General features: G+C 34.2%; 1 protein-coding gene and 1 long non-coding RNA gene across 4 annotated transcripts in view; one reads left to right on the plus strand and one right to left on the minus strand.

Annotated features, from left to right (window-relative positions):
- The window catches only part of RFX7 (regulatory factor X7), a 140,202-nt gene that overhangs the window by 32,575 nt on the left and 80,273 nt on the right, over positions 1-27,354 (minus strand). For all 3 annotated transcript variants that reach the window (XM_004779207.3, XM_004779208.3, XM_004779206.3), the window contains 2 exons: positions 17,289-17,371; positions 15,727-15,849 (listed from right to left, as the gene is read on the minus strand). In XM_004779207.3, coding sequence (XP_004779264.2) covers positions 15,727-15,849; positions 17,289-17,371 — 206 coding nt within the window. The remainder of the gene's footprint in view (positions 1-15,726; positions 15,850-17,288; positions 17,372-27,354) is intronic.
- LOC106004352 lies at positions 1,424-27,254 on the plus strand. Its single transcript, XR_006602784.1, has 4 exons — positions 1,424-1,461; positions 3,344-3,388; positions 24,538-25,325; positions 27,060-27,254. It is a non-coding gene; the product is annotated as an uncharacterized LOC106004352 (long non-coding RNA).

A 27,354-nucleotide genomic window follows, 5' to 3' on the forward strand; every position in this document is an offset into this window, starting at 1 on the left:
CTTCAATCTAAACACAATAATATGACCTAAATTTATCAGCAAATTTAAAAGAGTAAAATAAAAATGCTGAAACAGTGCCTATGTCATTTCTTAGACTACTTTTATCTTAACTGCAAAGACTTACTAGGCACATAGGATATAGTGGGGGCAGAGAAGAAAAATGCCACGTCAGGAATAGCCCAAGTTAGAGCTATCCAGTTAAATGAGTATGACCTTGTCAGCATCTTTCTTCCTTTTATCCACACCTATCATTACAGAGCTTAATTAGACAAAAACAAGAGGGCATTTTCCTTAAGCTATTATAATTCAATTTACCATTAGCATTCCTTCTCACTAAATTTTCTTTTCATTTTTTTATTTTAAAAGATTTATTTATTTTAGAAAGGAGGGGGAAGAGAAAACACACAAGCAGGGGGAGGGGCAATGGGAGAGGGAGAGAGAGAATCCTCAAGCAGATTCCCCACTGAGCACAGGGACTCTGAGATCATGACCTGAGCCAAAATCAAGAGTCAGCAGCTTAAACGACTGAGCCACCCAAGTGCCCCTTCTCACCAAATTTTCTGAAGTTAGGCAGCAATAAATAAAAATTCATAGATACTTTAATAATCAATTAAATTTTAAATAATTATGTGTATTTTTTCAAAACAGTTCATTTGCAATCATCAAAACAGCTATTTGATAAAAGGAGGCCACTCAAAACATGCAATGAAATAAATATGAAGATTCTTGATTATTATCATTATATTACAATTAAATGGTTAATTTAGTTAACTGGCCTTTTAGGAGCATCTAGTGTATTAGCACATTAAGTGCTTCTTTATTGCTAGTCTATCATTCACACAACTAATAAATACCAAGGAAAAACTAAGGACATTCAAGGTTTTAAAGAGACTTAAAATATCAGTGATACTCGGCACTCTGCTCGGCAGGAAGCCTGCTTCCTCCTCTCTCTCTGCCTGCTTCTCTGCCTACTTGTGATCTCTCTCTGTCAAATAAATAAATAAGATCTTTAAAAAAAAATCAGTGATACTGCTATCATCAATATATATATTTATATCTTATACACACAAGCACACCCGCACACACAGAGTCTCTGAGATGCCAGGCTAGAGTCACTAGAGAATACAGAATACCTAGCTTGAACAAATTCATAGATTCAGTAAGAGCTTCAATAAAATGGTAATTGCTACAGCACTGTATGAAGCAGGTTTCTTAACAGCAACACTACTGATATCTAGAGCTGGATAGTTCATTGTGGGGAACTGCCCATGCTTTGTGGGAAGGTAAGTAGCATACTTGGTCTGCACCCTGTAATAGATCCATGTAATAAACTGCAATTGTGACAACCAAAAAAGGCTCCAGGCACTGCTAAATATCTCCTGGGGGGCAAGACCCCCTTCAGTTGTCAACCAATACTCTCAAGAAACAGGTGTCAACCTTGGTTTCGTGGTAAAACACTTGGTAAGCTTTTAAAACTCCTAATGTCCAGCTGCACCCCACAAAAATTAAATCAGAGTATCCAGAGGGAGGGGGTAGGAAACAGACTTGTTTTGAAAGCTCCCCAGGTAATTCCAATTCTTACTTGAAGTTGAGATCAACTACATTAAAGTGACAATTTTATCTATATAATACTCTCTCCTTTGCAGAGTAACTACGAACTCTGACAGAGTACTGGTACATTAGAGTCTTGAGCAGACTCCATGCTGAGTGTGAAGCCCATGCAGGGCTCAATCTCTCAACTCTCAGATCATGACCTGAGCTGAGACTAAGAGTCAGATACTTAACTGACTGAGCTGCTCAGGCACCCCATCCTAACACATTTTTTAACCAAGTATTTAGAAATTCAATAGCATTGCTGCTTATGGTCAAGAAGAAGGGGGGTTGTGGGGGGGTTAGGGAGGGGTGCGGGAGGTAAAGTAAATTAGGAATATGTTTCCAAAGATATGCTGGGATGTTGTTTCTTGATAATAATTTTCTTTCCATCAGTTGTGAGAGAAATGCATACAAACATGCAACTAATAAAGTTAATTTAAGGTTCTTCCGCATACATTTATAATGCTTTTACTACATTATCTCATCAAATTCATGGGCTTGAATTATTAAAGAACTTAATGATCTCAGCCTATAAAAGTTTAGTCAAGACAGAACGTGGTGAGCTACAGAATAAATAGGAGGTGAGGAAGAGAACTCTACTGTAGGGCCCAAGTCTGTTAACAGATTTGTCTCACAGATCTAGAAGTTACTCTGCCTTAGGCTGTCAGGATATTCATTTAAACTGTTTAAGTTGTCTACAAGGTGCTAGGTTACTATGGGGAGTTAAAATCAGTCTGGAAGACAAGTCTGAAAGACAAGAAAACTTGAGATAGTTATATAATCACATGCTGTGTTGCACTTCCAAATGCCAAATTAAGAAGGATTCTGTCTAAATATGATGGACAGACCATATGCTTAAAAAAACTCCAAAAAACAAAAAGACAAAAAGAAAGGAAAGTTAGTGTAAGGAGAAAATACTCCCTCCTCCCCAATTCCTCAAGGCACAGAGTAACAGCAGCCAGAAATAAATTCCTCAGGCAGGATAACAATACTTTGGAGAAATTTTAAAGGAATGGGTAGAAGTCAGAGACAGCAAAGGTGAAGTGGAAATCTAAAGCCAGTTTGGGTAGTAGTGGGGAGGGGAAAAGGGAATACAATGAGTGTGTAGATGTGTTTAAAGTCTACCAAAAAAAAGAGTCCATTTTCCCCTTCCCAAGGGGGTCCAGGGTCCAGAACTGCTACCAGCAGCCAGCGTGTGCTTCTCAAACAGAACTCTAGAGGGATCTTTCCGAAGAACTGAATGATCCCTGGAGAACATACAGATCTAGAAATCTCTCAATATAAAGCTTGCTCACCTAAAAGTCAAGCCCAACGGCAGATAAGGCTATATATGGAACTTAACCTGCCATTTAAAAATATGAACAGATAACCAAGAACCCACCAGACACACTGAAGACAATCTCCAACATGAAAATTAAAAAAAGAACCCAAAGTTACAATAACAAAAAAAAAAAAAAAAAACACAGAAGACGCAGAGATAATACAGGAAAGATTAAAAAAAATTCACATCTCTATGTACCAAGAAACTTCTATCCAAATTAAAAATGCACAAATCCTTAGTTAATTTCACATATTCAAATTTCTTACTGATATACCACGTTTAATTCATAACAGCATTGTTAGTATTACCAAAAGGCTAGAAACAACCTAGATGTTCATCAATTGTGGTCTACACATATAATTCATAGGACAGAATAAGATGCAGCCATTCATGATTAATAATTATGATTATGCAATTATAATTATTTAGGTATAATTCATGCTGTTATGGAAAGATCTCAGGATCTGTTGTTGGGTAAGTGCAAAGTACAAAACCAGGTAAATAGTATGCCACCATTTTTGCAAAAAAATGGGAAACTAAAGTATCTAATAGTACTTACTTGTATACTATTACAAAATATTGCTGGAATGATACAAAAGAAACTAGAATTGTTGCCTATGGGGATAGAAAATGGGTGGCTGAAAGGCAAACGTGAAATGCAATTTCTTCCTTACATATCTTTATACCTTTTTGATTTACAATCACATGAATATAGTAATTACTCAAAAATTAAATTAAAATGGATAAAACTATAGGGGTGTATGGGTGGCTCAGGTGAGCATCTGACTCTTAATTTCAGCTCAGGTCAGGATCTCAGAGTCATCACACAGCCTGGAGATGGGCTTCAAGCTGGGGGTGGAGCTGGCTTAACATTCTCTTTCTTCCTCTGCACCCCTCCCCCAACCACTGTGTGCACAAATACGCTCTCCCTCTCAAAAAAAAAAAAAAAAAGAGATAAAACTATAGCTTTTGATCCAACAATTTCCCTTCTAAGTAGTCCATACTTCAGTGTTACTTTTATACAAGTATAACAATATATAATTCAAGATTGCGGAGTACAGTATTATTTCAATCATATAAAATGTTTGTAAATAAAGAGCCTGAAAAACACACACCATGTAATATTTATGAAATACTGTGCAGCAGTTAAAAAAAAAAAAAAAGAGAGAGGCGTCTGGGTGGTTCAGTGGGTTAAGCCTCTGCCTTCGGCTCAGGTCATGATCCCAGGGTCCTGGGATCGAGCCCTGCATCAGGCTCTCTGCTCAGCAGGGAGCCTGCTTCTCACTCTCTGCCTGCCTCTCTGTCTATTTGTGATCTCTCTCTTTGTCAAATAAATAAATAAAATCTTAAAACAAAACAAAAAAAAAAAAAAAAAAGAAAAGAAAGAAAAAAAAAGAATGCAATAACTCTCTCTATATATGGACCAAAAAAGCTACCTAGGAATATTGCTGTAGTGATAAAAGTCAGACCTATATGTATGGTATAGTTTAATTTGAGTTAAAAGAATAAAATTTAGGAATAACTGACATTACGTCTATATATCGAAATATAGAAAGATGAGGCACCTGAATGGCTCCATCGCATCAGACTCTATTTCAGCTCAGGTCATGTCATGGGATCAAGACCCACAAGGGGCTCTGTGCTTGGAGGGAGTTTTCTTGAGGATTTTTTTCCCTCTGCTCTTCTCCCCACTCACAAGCACATGCATGCATACTCTCTGAGTAAATACAGAAAAATACAGCTATTGGGAATGTTATAATCTCAGGAGGATGTGGGATGAAGAAGAGTAAAGAATGATTTTTATTTGATGCTATACTTTTAGATTTGCAGTTTGTTATAATGAGCATAAATCTGTATATGATTATAGAATAACAAATTAATTAATTTGAGTATCTTATACAAGGTGTTAATATCCAGGACATAAAAAGAACTCCTACATTAAATTAAAGAACTCAATGACATTAAAAACAACCTAATAAAAAAAATGTGCAATGGGCTTGAATAAATCTCTCCAAGTACGTACAAATGGCCAACAAGCACAAAACGTACTCAATACAACCTCACACCTATCAAAGGGTCACTATAAAAAACCTAGAAAATAACAAGTGTTGACAAGGATGTGAAGAATCTTGTGCACTGCTGGTAAGCATATAAAATGGTGTAGCCATTATGAAAAACAGTATAGTAACTCCTCAAAAAATTAAAAACAGAATTACCACATGATCCATTAATTACATTTCTGGGCATAAACCCCAAATAACTGAAAGAATATTGTGAAAATATATTTGCACATCCACATACATAGCAGCATTATTCACAATAGCCAAAAGGAAGCAACTCAAGTACCCAAGAATGGAAGAATGGGTAAACAGAATGTGGCATATACACACAATGGAATATTCTGACACATGTTATAATGAATGAACCTTGAGAACATTGTGCCGAGAGAAATAAACGAGACACAGAAGGGCAAATACTGCATGATTCCCCTTAGATAAGTGATTCCTAAATTAGTCAAATTCATGAGATAGCATGGTGGTTTCCTAGGGCAGAGGGAAATGAGAACGGGTAGAGTTTCAGTTCTATGCAAAGAAAAGAGTTCTGTTGATGAGTTGGGAGCGTGGTAACACAACAGTATGAATGCACCTAAAACTACTGAACTAACTACACACTTAAAAATGGTTAAGATGGCAAGTTTTATGCATTTTACCACAAATTTTAAAAAGTAACAGAAAACATTGTGGTTTTATTATAAGCAAGGCTTAGTGTGAGGTTTAAAAAGTAACTTGCCTATTTGGAAAGAGGAAACAAACATTATATTTAAATGGCAATTTAAGGGGCGCCTGGGTGGCTCGCCTCTGCCTTCAGCTCAGGTCATGATCCCAGGGTCCTGGGATCGAGCCCCGCATCGGGCTCTCTGCTCAGCAGGAAGCCTGCTTCCTCCTCTCTCTCTGCCTGCCTCTCTGCCTACTTGTGATCTCTGTCTGTCAAATAAATAAATAAAACCTTTTTAAAAAAATGGCAATTTAAATTGAAAAACAGCAGAATATGACAGAATGATTAATTTTAAATAAGTATCAAAAATCAATGATTTTCAATCGTTTTCTCCCTTCCTTCCTAATGCATCTGAATTTTAAGTAATTTATTTTTCCTATCAGCCACAGTAGCTCATTTTACTTTATTATTTTAGATTAGCACCCTCACAGTAGCTTATTTTATTTTATATTAGCATCTCCACAGTAGCTCATTTTAGATGGCAACAAATAAAACCAGGCTAAGGCTTATAGGTGAGAGTAGGGATTCAGAAGGAGCCTGGGTTCCCTGCTAGTACCACAGAGCTGCTAAAAGGAAAACTGAATTCTTTCTTCTTAAAACTACTGTTCAGGGCCTCCTGGGTGGCTCAGTCATTAAGCATCTGCCTTCAGCTCAGGTCAAAATCCCAGGGTTCTGGAATCGAGTCCCAGCTCCCTAATCAGTGGGAAGCCTGCTGCTTCTCCCTCTCCTACTTCCTCTGCTTGTATTCACTCTCTTTCTCTGTGTCAAATAAAGGAATAAAATAAAAAAAAAAAAAAAAAAAAAGAAAAGAAAAGAAAAGAAAAAGAAAGAAACTACTGTTCATTGAATGTTCTGTTACAGATAAATGAATTTATTCCTTACTGGGTAAGACCAAAAAAAAAAAAAAAAAAATTTGTTTACTGCCCCCCCCTTCTACTTCTTCGTTCTCCATCCCTTAGAAAACCTATCTGTAAACACCTATAAACCTTTTAGAGCATTGCAATCAGGCTTCATTTCTCAGTACAGTATGTAGATTGCTCTGGCAACAGATCCCAGCAGCCTATTAACTCACATATAACATGGATCTTTTTCTTGTCTTCCTTTTACTTTAGCTCTCTGAGGCACTGGAGACTGGAGTAAACTCCTTAAAATCTCTCTTATCTGATTATACCATGCTTTCTTATTTGTGTTTTCAATTCTTACCCATTTTTGGACAGCTCATGTTCTTCTGCCTAACCCCTAAATACCAGTTTTCTCCCTGTCCTTATCATTTCTTATTTTCTGAGATACTATTCTATTGTTTAAATATTCAATAACTCTCCAAGACCTACACATGGAAATAAGTCAAATTTTCTTGGCCTGGTCTCTGATATCATCTCTTGAACTCTGACTATAAGCTATCATGCATTTAATAATACACCTTCCACTTAGAATACCTTTCTGAATCCCTAGTCTGTTTAGTAAACTGTTTTTACGATTTTACACAATACCTCTTGTGTGATGCTGGCCCTTACTCTCTCAGGTTGATTTGGAAACTCTGTGATCTTTTTATTTAGTGATCTGTTTCTCCTATTTGAAAGTAGGGACTATGTATACATGATTAATGCATATACATATTCATGTATATATGTACACATAAATTAATGCACTCAAATTTACTTTAAAATCATTTATTTTAATTTGTTGATTTCACTAAAGCACTACTAATTTCTTCAATGATCTCTTTGTCCTTGGGAGTGGTAATGCTTAAGTCTTAATTGCCTTAGTTTAAAGAAAAGTACTAAATATCTCCCAACTGCCATTAATCATGCTGGGACAGATAAAAAAACGTTAAGGTAGTAATAATAGTGACAAACTGATAACTAAAGATTCAAAAATACATAATGACTGGGCTCATAGTCATATACGGGTGGGGGTAATGGAAAAGACTCTGATTTTAAATTAGGAGACTTGTTTTGTATTTCTAGTTATGATTACAATGTATTTAGTGCGGTGAGTATGATTTGGAAAAGTCAGTCAACCTTTCTACAACTGTGTCATATAAGAGAACCAGTTCCTTCCGATATAATATCACTTTTGTGGCTCTATTCTGCCACTCCTCTATTATACTTTTTTTCACTAAAGAGTTAAGAAGTTAAAGACAGTAACTGAGGAATCTGTGAAAGTACAATTGGTCAGAAACAGAGAATGTGAGGAAAAGCAATTGATTTAACTTGAAAGTCAAGTCACAGAAACACAGAGAAAAGAGAAACTGGGATAAAAGCCTCTAAGAAATAGACCATACCAAGCAAGTGTGGAAAAAAAAAAATCTTACCTTGAAAGTAATAATTTAAACATTAGACAAAGTACTTAGGATAACAACTCAGACACTGTTAGAATATATTTCAATGATAGAAATCTTAAATCAATTTTTATCTTAAGACTTATTTAATATCCATATTTAACTGTCAAATATGAACAAAAAGTAATGTTGAAAAAATTTATCTCTTTTATGCTTTAGCTTATTTCTAGCCAGTTAAAAATCTTTAAAATATAATTGAGGCATGGCAAATGCTGCTCCAAAAATTTTAATTTTGAAAAAAGCATCTGGAAAAAGTTTCTAAAGGTCATATGGATTAATGCAAAAAGAGCCAGCCTTGAAGTAACAAAACCTGGTTTCAAATCTACCTAGTTATTTCATTTCTTTGAGTCACCCGTAAAGGGAGGGATGGATGGTATTTGTTTCCACTTATTTTATACAGATGCTATAACATTAAACAATATATTATACACTTAATAAATTTATAAATTATGCATACATGCTTAGATTTAACATAGATTTATCACTATCTTAACACCATTTTTTTTTTTAAAAAAAGATTTTATTTATTTGTCAGAGAGAGAGAGAGCACAAGCAGAGGGAGAGGCAGGCAGAAGGATAAGCAGAGTCTCCGCTGAGCAAGGAGCCTGATGCACGGCTCGATTTCAGGACATGAGCTCAGCCCAAGGCAGATGCTTCACCAATGGAGCCACCCAGGTACCCCATCTTAACACTCTTAAAACAAGTATTTGTAGGATCTGCTTCTGTCTTCAAGGTTGTCCTAGAAGTTTCATTTACATTAGTTAACAGAACAGAAACCGCAAACTTAGCTGGTAAGCACCAAGGTATCATACATATAAAATTAATGTTTATACACAAAATGGCTATATAAAAAAATTAACACAATCATACTCCTTAAAACATTAGAGAGTTTTTAAAAAGGGATTTAGAGAGAACATTTGTGTAACAGAAAACACTGCAGCCAAAGTTGTGAAGTTTACAAATCTGAGAGTTTGTGCTTCTACCCAGAATGAAAGCAAACAGATTTTCAGGAGTGCTAAAACAGGCCATATATTATTTAGTAAGAAATCCGTTTAAGATTAATGCTTATGTTCTTTCCGAGGCAACAGGAAAGAGCAGCAGCAGCTACTACTGTCCCTGTTGCTAAGTGTTTCTAACAATACAGACTTTCTAGATTGGTTCATTCTATCAGCTTCTTCTATTGACCAGATTTCAAGACCAGAAACAACTTTAGAAACGTAATATAAAACAGCTTACATAAGATGACACAAATGGCTTAAAAAAAAAAGATGGAGAGATATATATATATATGACAGATACCCAGATTGGGTCAAAAATATTCATATCAAAGGAGAATTTAACACAAAATACACTTAATATGACACAGGATCATTTTTTGTTGACAAAAGGCCAAAACTATAACAAAGATAAAAATCATGAATCTTTTCTTCTATCAAACAGCCTGGAAATCTATAAAACAAAACCCATTAAAAATATTAAGAGGAACTGTGAGAAATGTGACTTTGTAAGAGATTAACATACTACTCATCTTCAACTGATTAAACAGACAGAAAAAAAGGATTTCATAGAATTTGTAGGATTTGAAAAATATAAAAAAGTGGATTTAGCACATATCAATATACTTGAATACACAGTGATATAAAAAGAATGTCTAGAAGTACTTATAGAAACTGCTAATTCGTTACGCTGAAAGTAGACCTCAACAAATATAAAAATTCAGAAACTGAATGACTTTCACTCTTTGATCCAATATAATGAAGCCACAAATTAATCAAGTGCAAAACAAAAGAAAATGAAAGAACTCTCTTAAGCACATGAAAAGTTAAAAAAAAAAAAAAAACCCACCAAACTTCTATTTTGGGTCAAAGAAGAAACGAGAGCTATAAAAATCACACTATTAGAACATAATGGTAATTTAACAAATCATATCCATACCTAAGGAATATAGCCAAAACCATAATCAGAGGTGAACTCATAGATACAAATGTTCATATCTTAAATATGAAAAGAATGAAAACAAAGAATTCCATTTAAAGAGTAAGAAAAAAATCCCAAGGAAATTGGGAGAAGGAAAAGAAAGGCACCTAATAAGTAAGAAAAGGACAAAAAATCCACCCAAAACCAAAACCAAAACATCCTGATATATCTTAACTTCATTTTTTTTCTGGGAAAAGAAAAAACAAAAAACCAAAACAAAACAAAGAAACAAACCAAAACAAAAAAACAATAGAAATAAACTACAACTAAGTATAATTTGAAAAAAAAGGTAAAATGCAAATGTTTAAAAACTAGAAACACAAAAATAGATATGAGATATAGAAGATAACTCAATTTAGTAGAGTAATATATGTAATGCTATGCTGATACATTTGAAAATGTGACTGAATTCAAGGAAAAACAAATTACTAAATTTGACTAATGAAGTAAAAACCTAACCAGAAAAAACCCACAAAAAATTGTCAAAGAATTACCTCCAACAAAGGCTCCAGGCCTAGATGGTTTTATAGTTGAGTTCTTTAAAACTTTCAAGAACAAATAAGTCCCATGCTATATAAACTGTTCCAGAGCACAGAAATTTAGGGAAAGAGTTCCAATTCATTTACGAAGCTGGCCTAACCCTGATATCAAAACCTGACAAAGATAGCACAAAAAAAGAAAATTACAGACCAAAATATTCACTCATAAATACAGATGCAAAGATCCTAAATAATATACTTGAAAACAGAGATCAACAGCACACTAAAAGATTACACATCTTGATATGAAGAGAACATTCATTCTAGAACTAAAAGAAGGGTTTATATATTGGGTAATATCTTTATATATCACATCAATAGCTCAAAGAAAAAAGCACTTCATAATAATCTCAATAAATGCCCAAATGAATCTGATAAATTTCATATCCATTTCTTACAAAATAGCAAATAAAGTCCTGATAAACTATAAATGATACATCCTTTACATCAAAGAACTGTAAGAGAAAATGATGCCCATCATTGTTATTATTTAAAATCAGAAGGAAAACCCATTACATGTAATAAAATAAAGAGAATGAAGAAGACATACAGAATAAACTTTATTCAAGTCAAAAGTAACAACTGAAAAATTCAGTAAGTATAAAATGTACAACATAAATAGAAGTCTACAGATATCCTATAAATCTAAACAAATCAACAGTAAAGCAATAGAAAAAATATTTTTAATATAAATAATACTATAAAAATTAACAAGAAATAAAACTTAATTAGAAAAACAAGTGGACTTAATTGAAGGGAAAAAAACAGAAACGTCAATGAAGGGTACGAGAAAGATGTAAATTAAGAAACATACTTCTAGCTCTGAAATTAATTTTTCTAATATAAGATTTCATATTTAATGTATTTTGAATCAAAATTCCTTTGAGGTTTCCTTTTTTAAATTTAGAAAAGTGATCCCAAACTTGATATGAAAAACATTAACTGGTCTGAAAATAAAACCAAGGAAAATTTTTAAAAAGAGGGATAGGATAGTAAGAGGAGTCTGGTCCTACCAGTTTTTCAAATAGTTAATAGTTAAAATATTAAAAATGATATGGTACTGGAATAAGAACAGAAAATATCAAAGAAAAAAACCGAGGCCAAAAAGGGCTTTAGTAAGTTCAAAGTTATATTATAGATTAGTGTATTAAAGAGAAAAAAATCATTCAATAAATGAGGCTGGAATAATTAGTTAACAATATTCAGGAAAAAAATGAAATTAGTGCCTTATCTAATGGCATTCACCAAAATAAATACCAGATGGACTAATGGATTATGCATGAAAAGTGAAATAAGAGATATCTTTTTAAAAATCTAGGAAAAATACATGGGTATTCAGCCGCTAGAGGCATGGGGAAGTTCTAAGCATAACAGCAATGCTATAAGCTGTAAAGAAAGTGGCTAAATCAGACTACTTATAAAGAGATTAACAAAAACAATAAACAGTAATCTTGAAAAAACATTTCATTTTAATAGTTAATATCTTTAATATATAAAGGTCCATAAACCAGCAATCTCAACTTTAATAACATACACTGAATTAATTATATCATCAAGAATGTTCACTGCAGTGTTATTTGCCACAGTTCCCCCTTCAAGTATTGTGTAACCAGTGGGGCCAAATTTAGTTAAACAATAACAAGAACATATACACAAGAAGAAGGTATTAGAAAAAAATAAAAAGAAAAAAACCAAAGTGGTTATTTTTAGATAGTAAGATTTACTGGTACCAGCTTTTTTTAAAAAAATACATTTATAACTCTTTCCCAAAACTGTAATGATGAACACATACTAATTTTGTAATTCAAAAATAATATAAACACATTAATGATCATTTTCATAAACACGAGATTATCAGAATTCAAGTTTCAACAAATATAAAAGTTAAGGATCATTTGTAAATTAAGCTGTTTTTGCATGCTGAAAGCCCCTTAAAGCTTTCTGTTTCTATTAGTACTTAATTTAGCATGAAAATAGAGTTAAAAGAAGTCAGTCACAGTGCTATCTTAGATTATACCCTCATTTTTTCTCTCAAAGGGATTTTGATTTTAATGACTGTAAAAGGGATTAATTTCACAAAAAAATATATCTGAACATCATTGCAATAAATTATACAAGGGTCTATATACAATAGAATCATTTAAAATAAAGGTATATTTAATAACATTTTTTTTCAGTGAGTATTTAAAATAGAATCAATTTATGACTGGTCATTCTATGTTAAGTTTTTTTGCAGGAAACCTCATTAAGGTACTCCAAATAGGAAGATGATTAATTAGTCTAAAAGGCCATTAGGAAAGGACAAAATTTCTCTAAAAATATTTTCAGAGAAAAATGTAATTTTTTGTCTAACTGAAGTCTCTTCTGTGATTTAAAACTCTTGTACTTAAAAAAAATGTAGTTAAACTTCATTTTGCTTTTTTGGGACAATACAACTTAAAATAATTTAAAAACTTTTTAACTAGTTATTTCCTGATATGTTGATCTACTTCTTGCCTGTCTATAGTCCTCCTACATTTTCATCTCTCAAGTTTTTTAAACCCACATGGCAAATTATGGTTTAGGCAATGGATAATCAAATGAAAGAATGATTTGAATCTGGAGCTCCCACGGGCTATGAGGTTGTGGCCCCATACTTTCTTCTCAGCCCATGTCATGCTAATACATCTTATCCCAGTTGTATTATTTATAGTATGTATACTAATCCGTATTTTGAGCAGCTTATTTATTCAGCCTAAGGAGAAGTCATAGCCAACTTTATTTCTAAATACTTGACCAACCTTTTCTACCCACACAGTATGCTATCACTCAAATTTAACAAGTTTTGCCTTCTCACTCATTATGAAACACTCATGGAACCTGAGTTCTAGGAATATATTGGCCCTTAAACTAGTTTTGTGACACTGGGAGAGTCACCTAACTTCCTGGTTTTCAGTGTTTTTATCTATACAATGGGGACAAGAATACACTAAAAGACTTAAGTCTCAAAACACTGAAATTTTATTATCAATGTCAGGGATCAGAGTCCATTCTAATTGCTCTTAATATTAAATTAGTGTCTAGTATGTGGAAACCCTGTAGGGAATACAAATGAAAATAAAGTATATTCTTAGTGAAATGGTTTTTTGAATTAAAATACCCAGACTGAGATATAGTACTTTATAGTATTCTACAGAGGCATAATCATTACCACGGTTCTTTCACATTCCATAAACAAAACAGGTATTTCTTTCCTAGTCACATTATTATAAAAAATTTCCCCTAACTACTACTTCCCCTTTTAACTCTAGTCAAGGTCCCTTCCTTTTATCTCTGCTGCTCTCCACTACCACTGCAACTTAATTACTCAAAATTGAAGCTCCCACTGCTTCCACACAACGATGAAATGCTTTATTTCTTTTTTGTTTAGGAAAAACCTATAACTTTTCATAATGAAAAGAATTATGAGAGTTTATAGGAATCTTGGAAAATGATTTAATAGAAAAATAGAACAAAGGCAGGAAACCTTTAGGAACATAAGGACTGCTTTAGTGGGCCAGAATCACAGTTCCACAAAGGCAGGGTACAGTCTCTAATGACAATGCAAAAAAGGGTTCTACAGTGGAAAGATGTGATTTCAAAAAAAAAATGAATATTTCAAGTTCTCTGATTAATTCATTATGAAAATGTCATATTTTATCCATTTTTCCCTTTTGGGAAACTAGCAAGACATCTCTGGATAACTTGTTCCTCAACATTTCCTACTTCAGACAACTTTTAGAATTTTAAAGCTATAAGAAACCTCATACTTCTTCAATTGCCTCACTTTATAGATAATGCATCTGACAAAAAGAATTGTTAAAACAACTGTCTAGGTCACAACTTTAATGCAGTTATCTATTCTGTTGATACTCAGTCCAGAGTTTCTTTAACATATCACATGTTTACTGATATTAACACCCTTTTAATTAATATTTGCTTCTTTGTAGTTTTATAGGGTTATCTGTTTTAATTAGTTAGGTTTAGTGAAAAATACTTACTATAAATACAAACATATTTTTCATGAACGAGAGGAGCTGTCTCTTATTCATTATATCCTCAGAATTTATACAGGGTCTGGCACGAGCAGGTATTCAACAGATTGTTATAAATTAAGAGAATGAACCTTATTATAGACTTGGGTCACACGCACTCTTAGATTTAATTTTCTTAAAAAAAAGAAAAAATCTAAGGCTCTTCAGTTTAATGTTGTTCCCTTGATCATTTCAGACATTAGTCTCTCGACTTTCTCTAGCTCCATTATGTTCCTTAAGGTGAGGGAATCAATTTTGAATGAAGGTAGAGGTTTTCTTTCTAAATACCAACATCTCAGTAAGTGTGTGATCTTACAAGTGTATGATCTTAGCATGATCTTACACTGGTTAACAATAGCATTTATCTGACACTTTTCTTTCAAACTGTATAAATACAACACATGAATGCTTGCTGGTGTGACACTTAAATACTCTTAAAATGTTGGTTTTATTTACTCTGCCAGAATAAATTCTGTCAAAAATGTTAAACAAAACTAGACTTAGCAACTATTACATTGTCTTTATCCAGAAGGCCCATTAGTCTCTTTATTTTTGCTTCCTATATTTAAATAAATTATCTGTACAAATGACATTATTTGAAAGTCTAATACATACAAGCCACTGAACTCCCTCATTCATGAATACGTATTTCACAATATTCTAGAAACTTAACTTTTTTGTTTTTTGGTTGGTATAGAGAAGCATTAGAACAGTTTTGGACATATGAAAAAGGCCTGTAGGAAGTCTAAATTAAAAACACCTTTTAGTTTTCCCTTACACATTGACTTATTTATTGCCTTCCACTATCTTCTAACTCCAGACACACCCTTCCTTTCATCCTTAAGAACTCTATAGGATCCCTCTCATTCATCAATCCTTTATCATCATCATTCTACCCTCAAACATCCCTCCTATCATCCAAAGAGAAATCCTTTCATTCAGTATCTGTCCTTGCTGATATATGCTACCAGAGAAGCTTACAGATGGAAAGAACCTTAGAAATCTCTAAGTCAAAATCCCACATACCACTGTGATATTTACTAATGATAAAACAAATTATTATGGCCAAATATAGTACTTAAATGGCTTAACACATCAACATGCCTAATGTATGCACATGATACTTACTTGTACTCATCATAGACTTCTTGTTTGGGCAATGAAGTCTCAGGATGTTCTTCCAGCGTATTTCGAATCCAGGAAAAGGCATGCATTTGTTGTGCCCGACTAGATGACACGGCATTCTGATCACTGATTATAAAACAAAAACATGTTTTAAGCTGAACGAGACAGCAACTGATTGATAATTTTTGAGCCAGGCCTATAAGTTCCATTAAAGAATTGTGTGTAAACACACTATAAGTGACCAAACCAAACTCAAACCATACAGTAGATGCCCAGTTATCTATATGCAAATTGCCCACCTGTGGTTGTGAGCCGTTTTCTACAGCTAGTGACTGACCAAAGTTACTGCCCTGCTGCATCCCTCCGATGGTCTCTACAGAGGCACAGGTGATGGAGCACTGACAATGTAAGGTATTCATTTTGGTGAAAATGACCTCAAAGTGGATATTTGTTCACTTACTTGCCTGTTCATTTGCCTAAATTTGCCAAATCATCAAAGTTTTAAAGCAAGCTATAGAAAAAAATAGTTTCTATTTGCTTAGTATTTTCAAATAACTACCCTTGAGCCCTCCAAGCTCCAGAATGCGATTCACACCAGACAGGTTTTGAGAAGACAAATTTCCTCCTACAGTCAGTCCTTCCTACAACTTCCTGCAACAGTCCTTCTCCAGACCAATACTTCTACTATACATCCTAAGTTTTTACTATACGGCAGAGTCATTTATAAACTAAATCTATAAAATGTACACCCAAGATAACATAAGGGAAGATCCTTTATTGATTCTGACATTCATCCCAGCTAACTAGAACAATAACTTATTTAATTCCAAAGAAGATAGTGAGCAAGTTTCTAGGACAAAAAGATGATTAAAATGGTTATAAAATTTGGTTTGAGGGAGAAGGGGTAAAAGCAACAGAATTTTCATGTTGTTTCCTTTTATACACAATTATAAAGTAACAGAATTTTAAGTATAACTTACATGAATGAAATGAACTTTGAGAAACTTAGAATAATGAAACTTTTAATAGCAAGCATGAGCTAACACCTCTATTTTCTACATGAAATTATTAAATATTTTTAGTAATGAAAATATAGCAATACTCTCAAACACACTTAAAGTATCTTATATTTACAATAAATTCATGTTCCATATATGCAATTTAAATTTTTCTTTTTGATATTCTGTCAACTGTTCACCTAGCAGTACTAAAAAACAAAAACAAAACTCCTGTAGCTTCATTGCTTATAATATGCATGATTTATTTTTTGCTTTTCTGTCCAATTTTTACAATCCTTCACACTGCATAAATACACTGATCTGTTTAAAAAACAACCCAAATTACATTTCATAGCATTTACCCAGATGTAAAAATGAATCAGCAAAAACTATAAGTAAACACTTAACCAAATATGATCAAAGACTAAAAGATCTACTATTTTGCCATTCTGTTTTCTGATGATTTTTGGAATAGCACACAACAATAACAACCATGACACACACCCCACACACCATAGGAATGTCCTATTAACACTGTAATTAAGGCAGAAGCAAGAAGAGATATACCTTTTCTCTCCATTGCTGAGACCAGAAGGCAGCTGAAGGTAGAGGTAGAGTTTCTCTAGGTCTGTAAAATTCTCAACTTCTTTCTAGTTACAAAAGATGAAAAGGAAAACATTTTTAAAACCTTGTTTATCCCTCAACAAAATTTACTAACACCCATGTACTGTTGGTAGGAATTAATTTACCAATTTAGGTGCAGCAATTGTGGAATACACTGTGTAGGTTTCTCTAAAAACAGAGATACCATATGACCTAGTAATTCCATTGAGTATTTACCCAAAGAAAATGAAACCATAAATTCAAAAAGATATATGCATCCCTATGATTACTGTAGCATTATTTACAATAGCCGAGATATGGAAGCGACCTACGTGTCCAGTGATAGATGAACAGATAAAAAAGATGCGGTATAGATATACAATGGACTATTACTCAGCTGTAAAAAATGAGATTTTGCTATTTGCAACAACATGGATGGACTTAGAAGGTTTTATGCTAAGTGAAAATAAGTCAGTCAGAGAAAGACAAATACCATTGATCTCACTCCTATGTGGAATCTAAAAAATGAAACAAACAAAAAAGAGTAGGAACAGACCTGTAAGTACAGAGAACAAACCAGTGGCTGCTAGAAGGGAGGGGATGGGCAAATGGGTGAAGGGGAGCAGTAGATACAGGCTCCCAGTAATGGAATGAGTAAGTCATAAGGATGAGAGGTACAGCATAAAGAATATAGTCAATGGTATTATAATAGCATTGTACGGTGACAAACTGTAGCTACACTTGTCAGCATAGCATAATGTATAGAAACTTGCTGGATCACTGTCATACACTTGAAACTAATGCAACATTGTATGTCAACTATACTTCAATAAAAAATAATAATGAAAAAATACTGACTGTGTAGATTTAAACCAGATGGAATGAATCACCTGCCAAAGAAAAAAATTAGGCTTTTTTCTCATCAGTAAAGTAATAGTTAAGTTGTTTGACAAATTTATTGCACATAAAAAGTTACTAAGAGAAAATGGTAATTTCCTTTTTTTTTTTTTAAGATTTTATTTATTCATTGGACAGACAGAGATCACAAGTAGGCAGAGAGGCAGGCAGAGAGAGAGGAAGGGAAGCGGGCTCCCTGCTGGGCAGAAAGCGGGCTCCATCTTAGGACTCTGGGATCCTGACCCTAGCGGAAGGCAGAGGCTTTAACCCATTGAGCCACCCAGGCACCCCTGGTACTTTCAATTCTTATACTCTAGATACAAATAAAATCAATGTTTAGACAAAAAATTTCTCAGTTTTGGGGCGCCTGGGTGGCTCAGTGGGTTAAGCCGCTGCCTTCGGCTCAGGTCATGATCTCAGGGTCCTGGGATAGAGTCCCGCATCAGGCTCTCTGTGCTCAGCAGGGAGCCTGCTTCCTTCTCTCTCTGCCTGCCTCTCAGTGTACTTGTAATTTCTCTCTGTCAAATAAATAAATTAAAAAAAAAATTCTCAGTTTTAATCACATTCAAAGAAGGAGTACTGCACAGGATTACAGGAAAAGTTCTAGACTAGCAGTCAAAAGAACATTCATCAGTTAGTTTTAGCCTAACTATTTAACGACTATGAAGCTTTGGTGCTCTGTCCAATTTTCCTTACAAATGCAAAATGGGTGAGATGACTTCTGTGAACACATGACTGATGATGCTACTGACACATGGAGATAGAACTGAGGTGTAAAAATACTGAAGTACTACCAACAACCCCTTCCACACAATGCAGATGTAATTATTCACAGAGCTGCAGCAGGGGCTATTTGGAGGACCTATTTGTAAGACTCTGTAGCTTTTCTGCAACTATATCCTTTTGTCTCTAAACCTATCCTTTAAAATAATTTCTGCTATACTGAGGACTGTATATAGCTTTCTTTCCCAGCTCTGTTTGCAACAAAGTAGCTTTAAATGTGCCACAAACCCCTGTTACAATAAAAATATAGTGAAATTCTGGTAGCCCAATTCAAGTGAAACTCCATTGCAACTGAAAACGTGGACAAATTATTGGCAGTCCTGATAACAGAATTTATCTTCATATAATAAAAACACAGCTTAACACAGATCCAATTTTAAAAATGTTTAAAACAATGTAACTCAGCCTATTCTTACTCTCAACAGAATTCATCTATAAGACAATTTAATCCTAGAATTCATCCACAAAATGATTTAATCTATCAATTACATGTAAATAACTCCCAAATCTACTTTTTCTTTTTCCATTCCACTGTCTATGGGGTCTTCTTCCAATTAGCTCTCACTCCAATACCTAATAGATTTATCAGCTATATCCTATATAACTCTCCTCTCAAACAAAACAAAACAAAACAAAACAAAACAGGTATTTTCTTTCCCAACTGTTCCTTAACACCTTCTTTTCTCCAGTTCCCTAGTGTGTTCAGTTTTAGAGTATGCTTAATTTTGTTCCTCATCATACACTCCACTTTATTTAGCTCTCTTAACTCTTTACCCTATATACTGCCAGGCTCTTTATTTTCCTTGTCACTATGTAAGGCTAGGTGTTTAGCTTTCTTTTAACAGTAAAGAATTCATTTACTCACCGATTTTATTTACTGCCATGTTCTACAAATGATTTGCAATAATTACAAATTCAAAATGAACCTACAAAGACTGGAAATGCCAAATGAACAACATGATAGTCCTTGCCCTAAGGAACTTCAGAAAGATTCAAAATCACTAAAAAGTACAACACTAGCTGGTTTCCCTACCTCCAACCTTCCCTTACTTGAATCTATCTTAAATATAGTTCCTAAAATACTTTGTTCAATATTATTAACATCACCCACTTAATCTCACCTAATCTCAACAATGTCTATCATATTAAATCCAAAGTAGACTAGGTTACAAAAAGCCCACATAAGAAGTTAAGTTCTCAAAGCAAAGTTATTGAAACCAATTTCAAGTTTAGGGGAAATCGCATATATTACCAAGTTAGTTAAATGAACTAAGGTGATAATTTCCTACTATTATGGTTGAAGACCTTTTTTTCTTCTTCTTTTTTAAGAGAGGGAGAGAGAAGGGGCAGGAAGGAGAGGGAGAGAATCTCAAACAGGTTCTACACCCAGCTTGGAGCCCAACATGGGGCTTGAACCCACAAACCTGAGATCATGACTTAGCGGAGAAATGAAGATCACACACTTAACTGACTGACCCATCCAGATGCCCCAAAGATCTCTTCTGAAAAGTTATGAGGACTTTTCTCACACACATCTCAATCTTTGTAAGAAGATATACAAAAGGAAATCGTTAAACTAAAGTTTGATTTAAGAAATATCAAAAAACCTTCCAGGAAACCACCTCAAACTTAATTCTGCATGTGACCTAGTTAGTGCTTTGCTCTTTCACATCCTGAACAGAAAAGCCTGTAACAAACAATCAGATTCAGCATTCAGTTTGACATCATGTGATCCTGAGTGGGATCAATTAGATTGAACAAGATTCTTTGTGCAATGCAATCACCTTTTTTTTTGTTTAAAAAAAATTTTTTTTTTTAAGATTTATTTACTTATTTGAGAAAGAGTGTGCTAGCAGTGGGAGGAAGAGTCAAGGGAGGGAAAGAGAGAATCCTTAGGCAAACTCCCTGCTGAGCACCTGGAGCCTGATTTGGGGCTTGATCCTGGAATCTGAGATGATGACCCAAGCTGAAATCAAGAGCCAGCTACTCAACCACTGAGTTACCTAGGTGCCCCAAACTCAATCATCTTTTGAAACAGAATCCTGAAAGATGAGATAGAGCGAGAAGGGAATCCTTTTAATATTTTAATATCCCATTTAACTTTTTAAATTTCACACAAAGTACAGGAAGTAGGTATACATGCCTCACTATTCACTTTCAAATGATGCTTTTTGCCATATTTGCAAATTCGTTGACTTTAACAGATTACATAATAGTTGCATGGATTAAAAGCAGCTTATTCATTCTTTACTGATAGACAATTATCATAAAATTTTATTATTTCAAATAGCACTACAGTGAAAATCCTTAAATTTTGACTGGTGTATTCTTTGTGCTAGAGTTTTTTCTAGTGTAAATACTTAAAAGCAGAAATACTTGGTCATCAGAGATGCAAATCTTCAACTTTATTTGGGTATTTCCAAATTATTCCCTGAAACCATTATGCCAATTTATATTTCCAAGAGCAAAACTATAATTTTTCTATATCCTTGTTAAAATTTAAGATTTAAATGTTAGCTACTCTTATGGGTATGAAAAAGTATTTCACAGTCTTAAATTTTCTGGTTGAAGATAAGACCGAATATTTTTTCGTATTATTTATCATTTGAGTTTACTCTGATACAAAGGCTATCAAATTCTAGCACGCATCAGAGTCACCTGAAGAGTCTGTTAAAGATTGCAAAACCCCACCTTCACAATTCCTAAATCAGTAGGGTCTCAGCTGGGGGCCAGAGAATCCTGATTTTTTTTTTTTAAAAGATTTTATTTATTGATTTGACAGAGAGCGACAGAGGGAATACAAACAGGGAGAGTCGCAGAGGGAGAAGCAGGCTTCCCACCAAACCAGCAGACCAACTCGGGGCTCGATCCCAGGTCCCTGGGATCAGGACCTGAGAGCCAAAGGCAGTCACTTAATTACTGTGCCACCCAGGCGCCCAATCCAGATTTCTAATCGTTCCCACTGATGCTGATACTGGTATTCAGGGAATCTCATCTAAAGAACCATACTGTTCAAGGAACCACACATTTGAAAGAGTATTTATCATGTAGTCTATATACTAATTCTCCATTGGCTATACATGCTGCTATTACATTCTCCTAGTTGTAGCTTGTCTTTTCACTTTGTTTTTGGAGTCTTTGATGCAGAGAAGTTTTTAATTTCCAGGAAGTCAAATATATCAACATTTGCATTTATAATCTGTGTTTTCTGTGTCTTGTTTTGAAATTCTTTCCTATCCTAATGTCATAAAACTAGCCCTTATTTTCTTTTTAAGTATTGTTTTTCACATTTAGGTGTTTAATACCCCTAGAATTTATTTTTCTATAAAGCAGAGTTCTAATTAAAAATTTCCCACAAGTTTAGCTAATTGCCCAACATACTTTATTGTAGTTCACCAATTCCCTTCTCATTTTTTCATACCATATCTATTATGGGATTCTTGTTTACTTACAGGTTAACAAGATATGTCATCTTTACTTTTAGTATTTAAAAACATCTTTCTTTATTAATTTAGAAAAAATCAACGATTTATCCTTGAGTGTAATATAGCAAAATGTATGATTCACTGGTCCTTCTTGAACTTGTGTCCCAGATTTTTCTATAAAAATATTACCCAATAACTGATTAACACAGTAATAAAGCAGCTTTGATAGAGCTTTTATAAATCTTACTTTAACAGGCAAGTTTCCTATTGATAACCAGTATGAATATATGACCTATATTATCTATTAAAAGCAAATGAAACAGCTGCTACTTGAGCTTGATAGACTGACCCTTCAAATCTAATCTATCTAAAGCAGTAAGATATAGCAGCAGTGAGGTGCAGAATATAGAATTAGAAGGCTTACAGCCAAACTCCAGATTTGCACTCATTAGCTTTGTGATATTAAGCAAGCTGTTCAAGCTGAGTAATCTGTAAAACCATGATAAAATGCTCATAAAATTTTTGTGAGGGTTAAAAGTAATTTATAAAATTTATCTATGATATTATTATTATATATTATTCTGAAATATATAACTGCTTAAGAGATTTTGGTAGAAGAGTTTATTATTTAAATTCTATCAACAAGGGACGCCTGGGTGGCTCAGTTGGTTAAGCAGCTGCCTTCGGCTCAGGTCATGATCCCAGCGTCCTGGGATCGAGTCCCACATCGGGCTCCTTGCTTGGCAGGGAGCCTGCTTCTCCCTCTGCCTCTGCCTGCCACTCTGTCTGCCTGTGCTTGCTCTCGCTTCTCTCTCTATGACAAATAAATAAAATTAAAAAATAAATAAATAAATAAATAAATAAATTCTATCAACAAGTACATAATCTTTTATTTGAAAAAGCAAGATGTCTTCTAGGAAATATTTTAGCCTGGTGACCTCTACTAACTTAGGAGGTACGTAGAACAATGCTCCTAGATTTCATATATGAGCATCACACTTGCCCCTAAGTTACTGAAGACAATGTTCCACCAGCACTAACTTTCCACAGGGTGAATATAGAAAAAGGTAGATACTATTCCCTCCTAAGCCACCAAGATGAAATAGAAATTAGAAATTACTTCTGACAACAACTGTGCTACCAGAGAGAAAGAAATCAATTTAAGCAGAATAGGTCAGAAATAAAATAAATGTGTAACTTCCCATTTGTCTTCTATCATAAAAAATACTTGAAACAATATACTATATTTCAAAAACTGAGTTTATTTTTAGCAGTCCTGCTTGTATGCTCAAGACATCTACCTCTGAAGTATCAATATAAACAGGATAGATTGCCAAGGATCAGGTTGAATTTCAAATGTCTGACTACCAGAACTTGAAGCCCTTCAAGCAGATGGTTTGTATTTATTGCCATGGAATATAGTTATAAGGTAGTCTCTGAATGGAGAGATCTGGTCCTGTTTTGAGGGACCATCTTGGATCCGGTTTACGCTATAATTTCTCAAATTTTTTCTATTTGAAATCAGTTTTGCTATAGTGATGTGTTTCCTGTTATGAGACTTCCCTCTCAGATGTTATTCAGGTTTGTTTGTAACAAGATCACAAATAAGCCCCCCGGGTAAGGGCCGATCCTTAACAAAGACTCTAACAAAGTGAAGGCTCAACTGTGAAACTTTTATGCAAATCAATGGTAAACTGACATCTGAGGATCATTATCTTTATTTCCAGAAAAAACTGAAACTCTTCTATTGAGATGTATAAATACCCTTCAAAGAACTGGCTAGGCTGACAATGACTGAATTCTGGTGGAAGAGGAACAACCAGGGTATCACAACCATAATTAGTTCTTTAAAATTTACTTTTCAAAGTGGTATCAGAAAAAGGTTTTTTAAAAAGTTTTAACTTAAATTTTTATGTAGAACTTAAAGCTTAAAATCTAGAAACCTACATTCTTCAGTTTGACTATTTCTTCAGTTAACCATATGCGGATGGAACATATATACACTGATAGGATAGTCATGCTTGAATTTGCATTTGATTTTATAAACTACCAAAACAAAGCAAAACCAGAACTTTAAAAAAAAAATCTAATTTTTTTTTCCTCCTCAGGTGACACTGATTCTGGAGCACCGCAGTAAAAGACCTTTTTCACCAGCAACATTGACAGAAGGACTAAAAGGGGGGAAAAGTAGATCCTTATTCTATAGCCTTTTTAAATTTATGGAAACAATCAACATACCTGATATTATACTCTCTCGGGCCCCAGCAGTTGTTAAAGCTGTCCTCCCAAAGGGTTGAATAAGGAAGACAGAGAAAAAGGCCAAGGAACGAGGACTCTAATTTTCAATGCTTGTTGCTTAGAAGTCTTAATTTCACTTTCCTAACCTGCTATGATAGAACTACGGTGGGGATGGGGTATGATTTTCTTTTGAGCTACTTGCTACAAGCAATGTAAGAGGAAGTTGTTTTTCCATTCTCAGTTTGAGAAAGTATAAATCAAATGGGGAGAAAATTTTTATTATATTTGTATTATTGTGGGAATTTACTCTATTTGTAAACCTACTGAATTAGATATAAAATGAAAATGGTTTAGCTTTCTTTATAATATGTTCAGAGATAAAGAATGTGATCTGAGTCTATTTGAAAGACATCAATTACTAAGGGACAGCTTTAAAAATAGTAAGCAAGGCTGACAAACTTCAGTGAAACCCTAACTTTGCTTCTTCCTTTCTTCTAATTCTGCTGGGTGATCTAAAGAATCTATGACAATCTGAAACAAACTAACAAACAAAAAACCCTTCAGGCTGCCTCTATTACAATCTAGCTGAGAAATTCTGACATCAATATGCCCTGAAGGGCTGCAGCAGAAGCAGTGGGGAAATCACACTCCAATGCAGGTAAGTAAGGTATTTCTCAGTAGATTCTGTGGAATATATTAGGAAAGTTCCGCAAATAAAATTGGAAATAGATTAATTTATGGAAGAAAAAAGCTAAAGAGATTGCCATGGACACTGAAACATCTATTTGTATCTAACAGTGGTCATCTTAAAGAACATGCTTTAAAATAGACTTGGTATTTCCATTCCTAGTAACCTCTCCTTGTTTTGCATAGTTTACTTTTCAGAATATAAGTTTGAAATGACTTAAAATATACAAAGATAGAAAACCCACGCTATAAGAATTCATTTGTTTTCTATCAGACCACACTTTTGTGTATTATCCCATTCTTATGAATACCAAGATATTAATGAAAATTGAGCTTCTTTCAGGTAGTGGTAAGAGATTGCCATTATTCTTTCCTATTTTTCTTTTTGACAATAAAATGAATCTGAAAGGTAGCTGACAATGGTTAGGGCATTCTTGATAATTATGAGAGAAGAGTTACTAGAACTCAAGATTTGGGCCTTACTGGCAATTCAGTCCACTTGAGTCCCTAACACGAGGAAAAACAAAACAAAACAATACATTATGACTGTACTGTCCTCCCATACAAAGGGAAGATGAAGTAACTCATGATTAAAAAAAAAAAAAAAAAAAAAAAGAAAAAGAAAAAGAAAGAAAAAGAAAAAAGAAAAAGGTTCAATATCCTCTAAATGGCCTGGCTCCATAGATTATTTCTTTATGATACTAAAAAACAAAACCCACTATTTAAATCTGGCCCTTTTGTCAAGTCTTCCTCCCTGCCCCTGTAAATGCTACACAAAAAATGCTCTTTCTTTTGAAACTTACCCACTTCTTCACCAAGTGACTGAAAGGAAAAAATCGGATTCTGAAATAGGTCTTTGCTCACTAACAGCAACCCTCAGGCCACATCACAAGATAAACCCCATCTCTATTCTAACAATAAAAGGGCTTTTCACTGCTAGGATGTATTTTAATTAGATACTGCAAACAAAACTTTCAGTTTTAATCAAGACTGAGTTAGTAAGTTGACATTGGTCATCATTTAGCATTTATTACAGCAAACATCTGAGGTGAGAAAGCATGCTTTGCACCATAAAGGAGGGAAAGGATGAAGAAGTCTCCCAATTGTAAACACTTCATATATGCCCCCTCGATGGCATATTATATTACATATCTCTGGAGGGCAGGAGAGGACAAGTGCCTCTTCTTTAAAAATTATTCCTTGAGTGAGATACTCAAAATTATGCCTGGCAGTGTATCATCTATCTTAGAACTCTAACACCACTGGTCTGGTTCTCAGGCAGGAGACAAACCACACTCTTAACGTTTCACGTATCTTTTAGTTCCTGTCCAATCTTTGCAGCAGTAATGGCTTCTAACCTAAGACATTAACCATGTGACAGACTTGAAAAATTTTAAATTACATGAGAACATTCATTCTTTCATCCAGCACTGAGTGTCTACTATGCTTTAGGCATGACCTTAAATCTTAATACTAGGAGAGAGACAATCAACAAAATTAAAAGTAAAACATACGTTCTATGATTATGATAAATGCTATTTAGAAAAAGTGTTGGGAAGGGAAATTTAAATAAGAGTGGTAAGGGAAGGTTTCATTGGGAAATAAGAAGACAAAATGTTTTGCATGATGACTAGTCAAATGGGATAGACTCAAAAGAGCTACCATAATTCTTTGTTCTACCCTACTTTTGCTTTTCTATTGACAGTTGTTGTAATGGCCAGCCACGGCAAGAACTGACAGTAAAGAGAGTCCAGATTACTGAGAGATAAAAAGAGAGGCTGTTTTCTTATTATCTGTCCTCATACATACTACCGTGGCTCCCTCAACTCTGTAAAGAATGACTCTCAGAAGAACCCTGACCCAAAAGAATCTAAAAGAGAGGTCACAAACCCAAATGCCAGCCAGGTAATGCAAATGATTAAGGTAGACTATAGAGAAAAAAAAAATACCTATGTTGAGGAGCTAAAAGCCTGGTGGGGATTGAGAGACTGAAGAGTTCA

Source organism: Mustela putorius, unplaced genomic scaffold (genome assembly GCF_011764305.1).
Source record: "Mustela putorius furo isolate JIRA1106 unplaced genomic scaffold, ASM1176430v1.1 tig00003896_pilon_pilon_pilon, whole genome shotgun sequence".
NCBI classification, from domain to species: domain Eukaryota; kingdom Metazoa; phylum Chordata; class Mammalia; order Carnivora; family Mustelidae; genus Mustela; species Mustela putorius.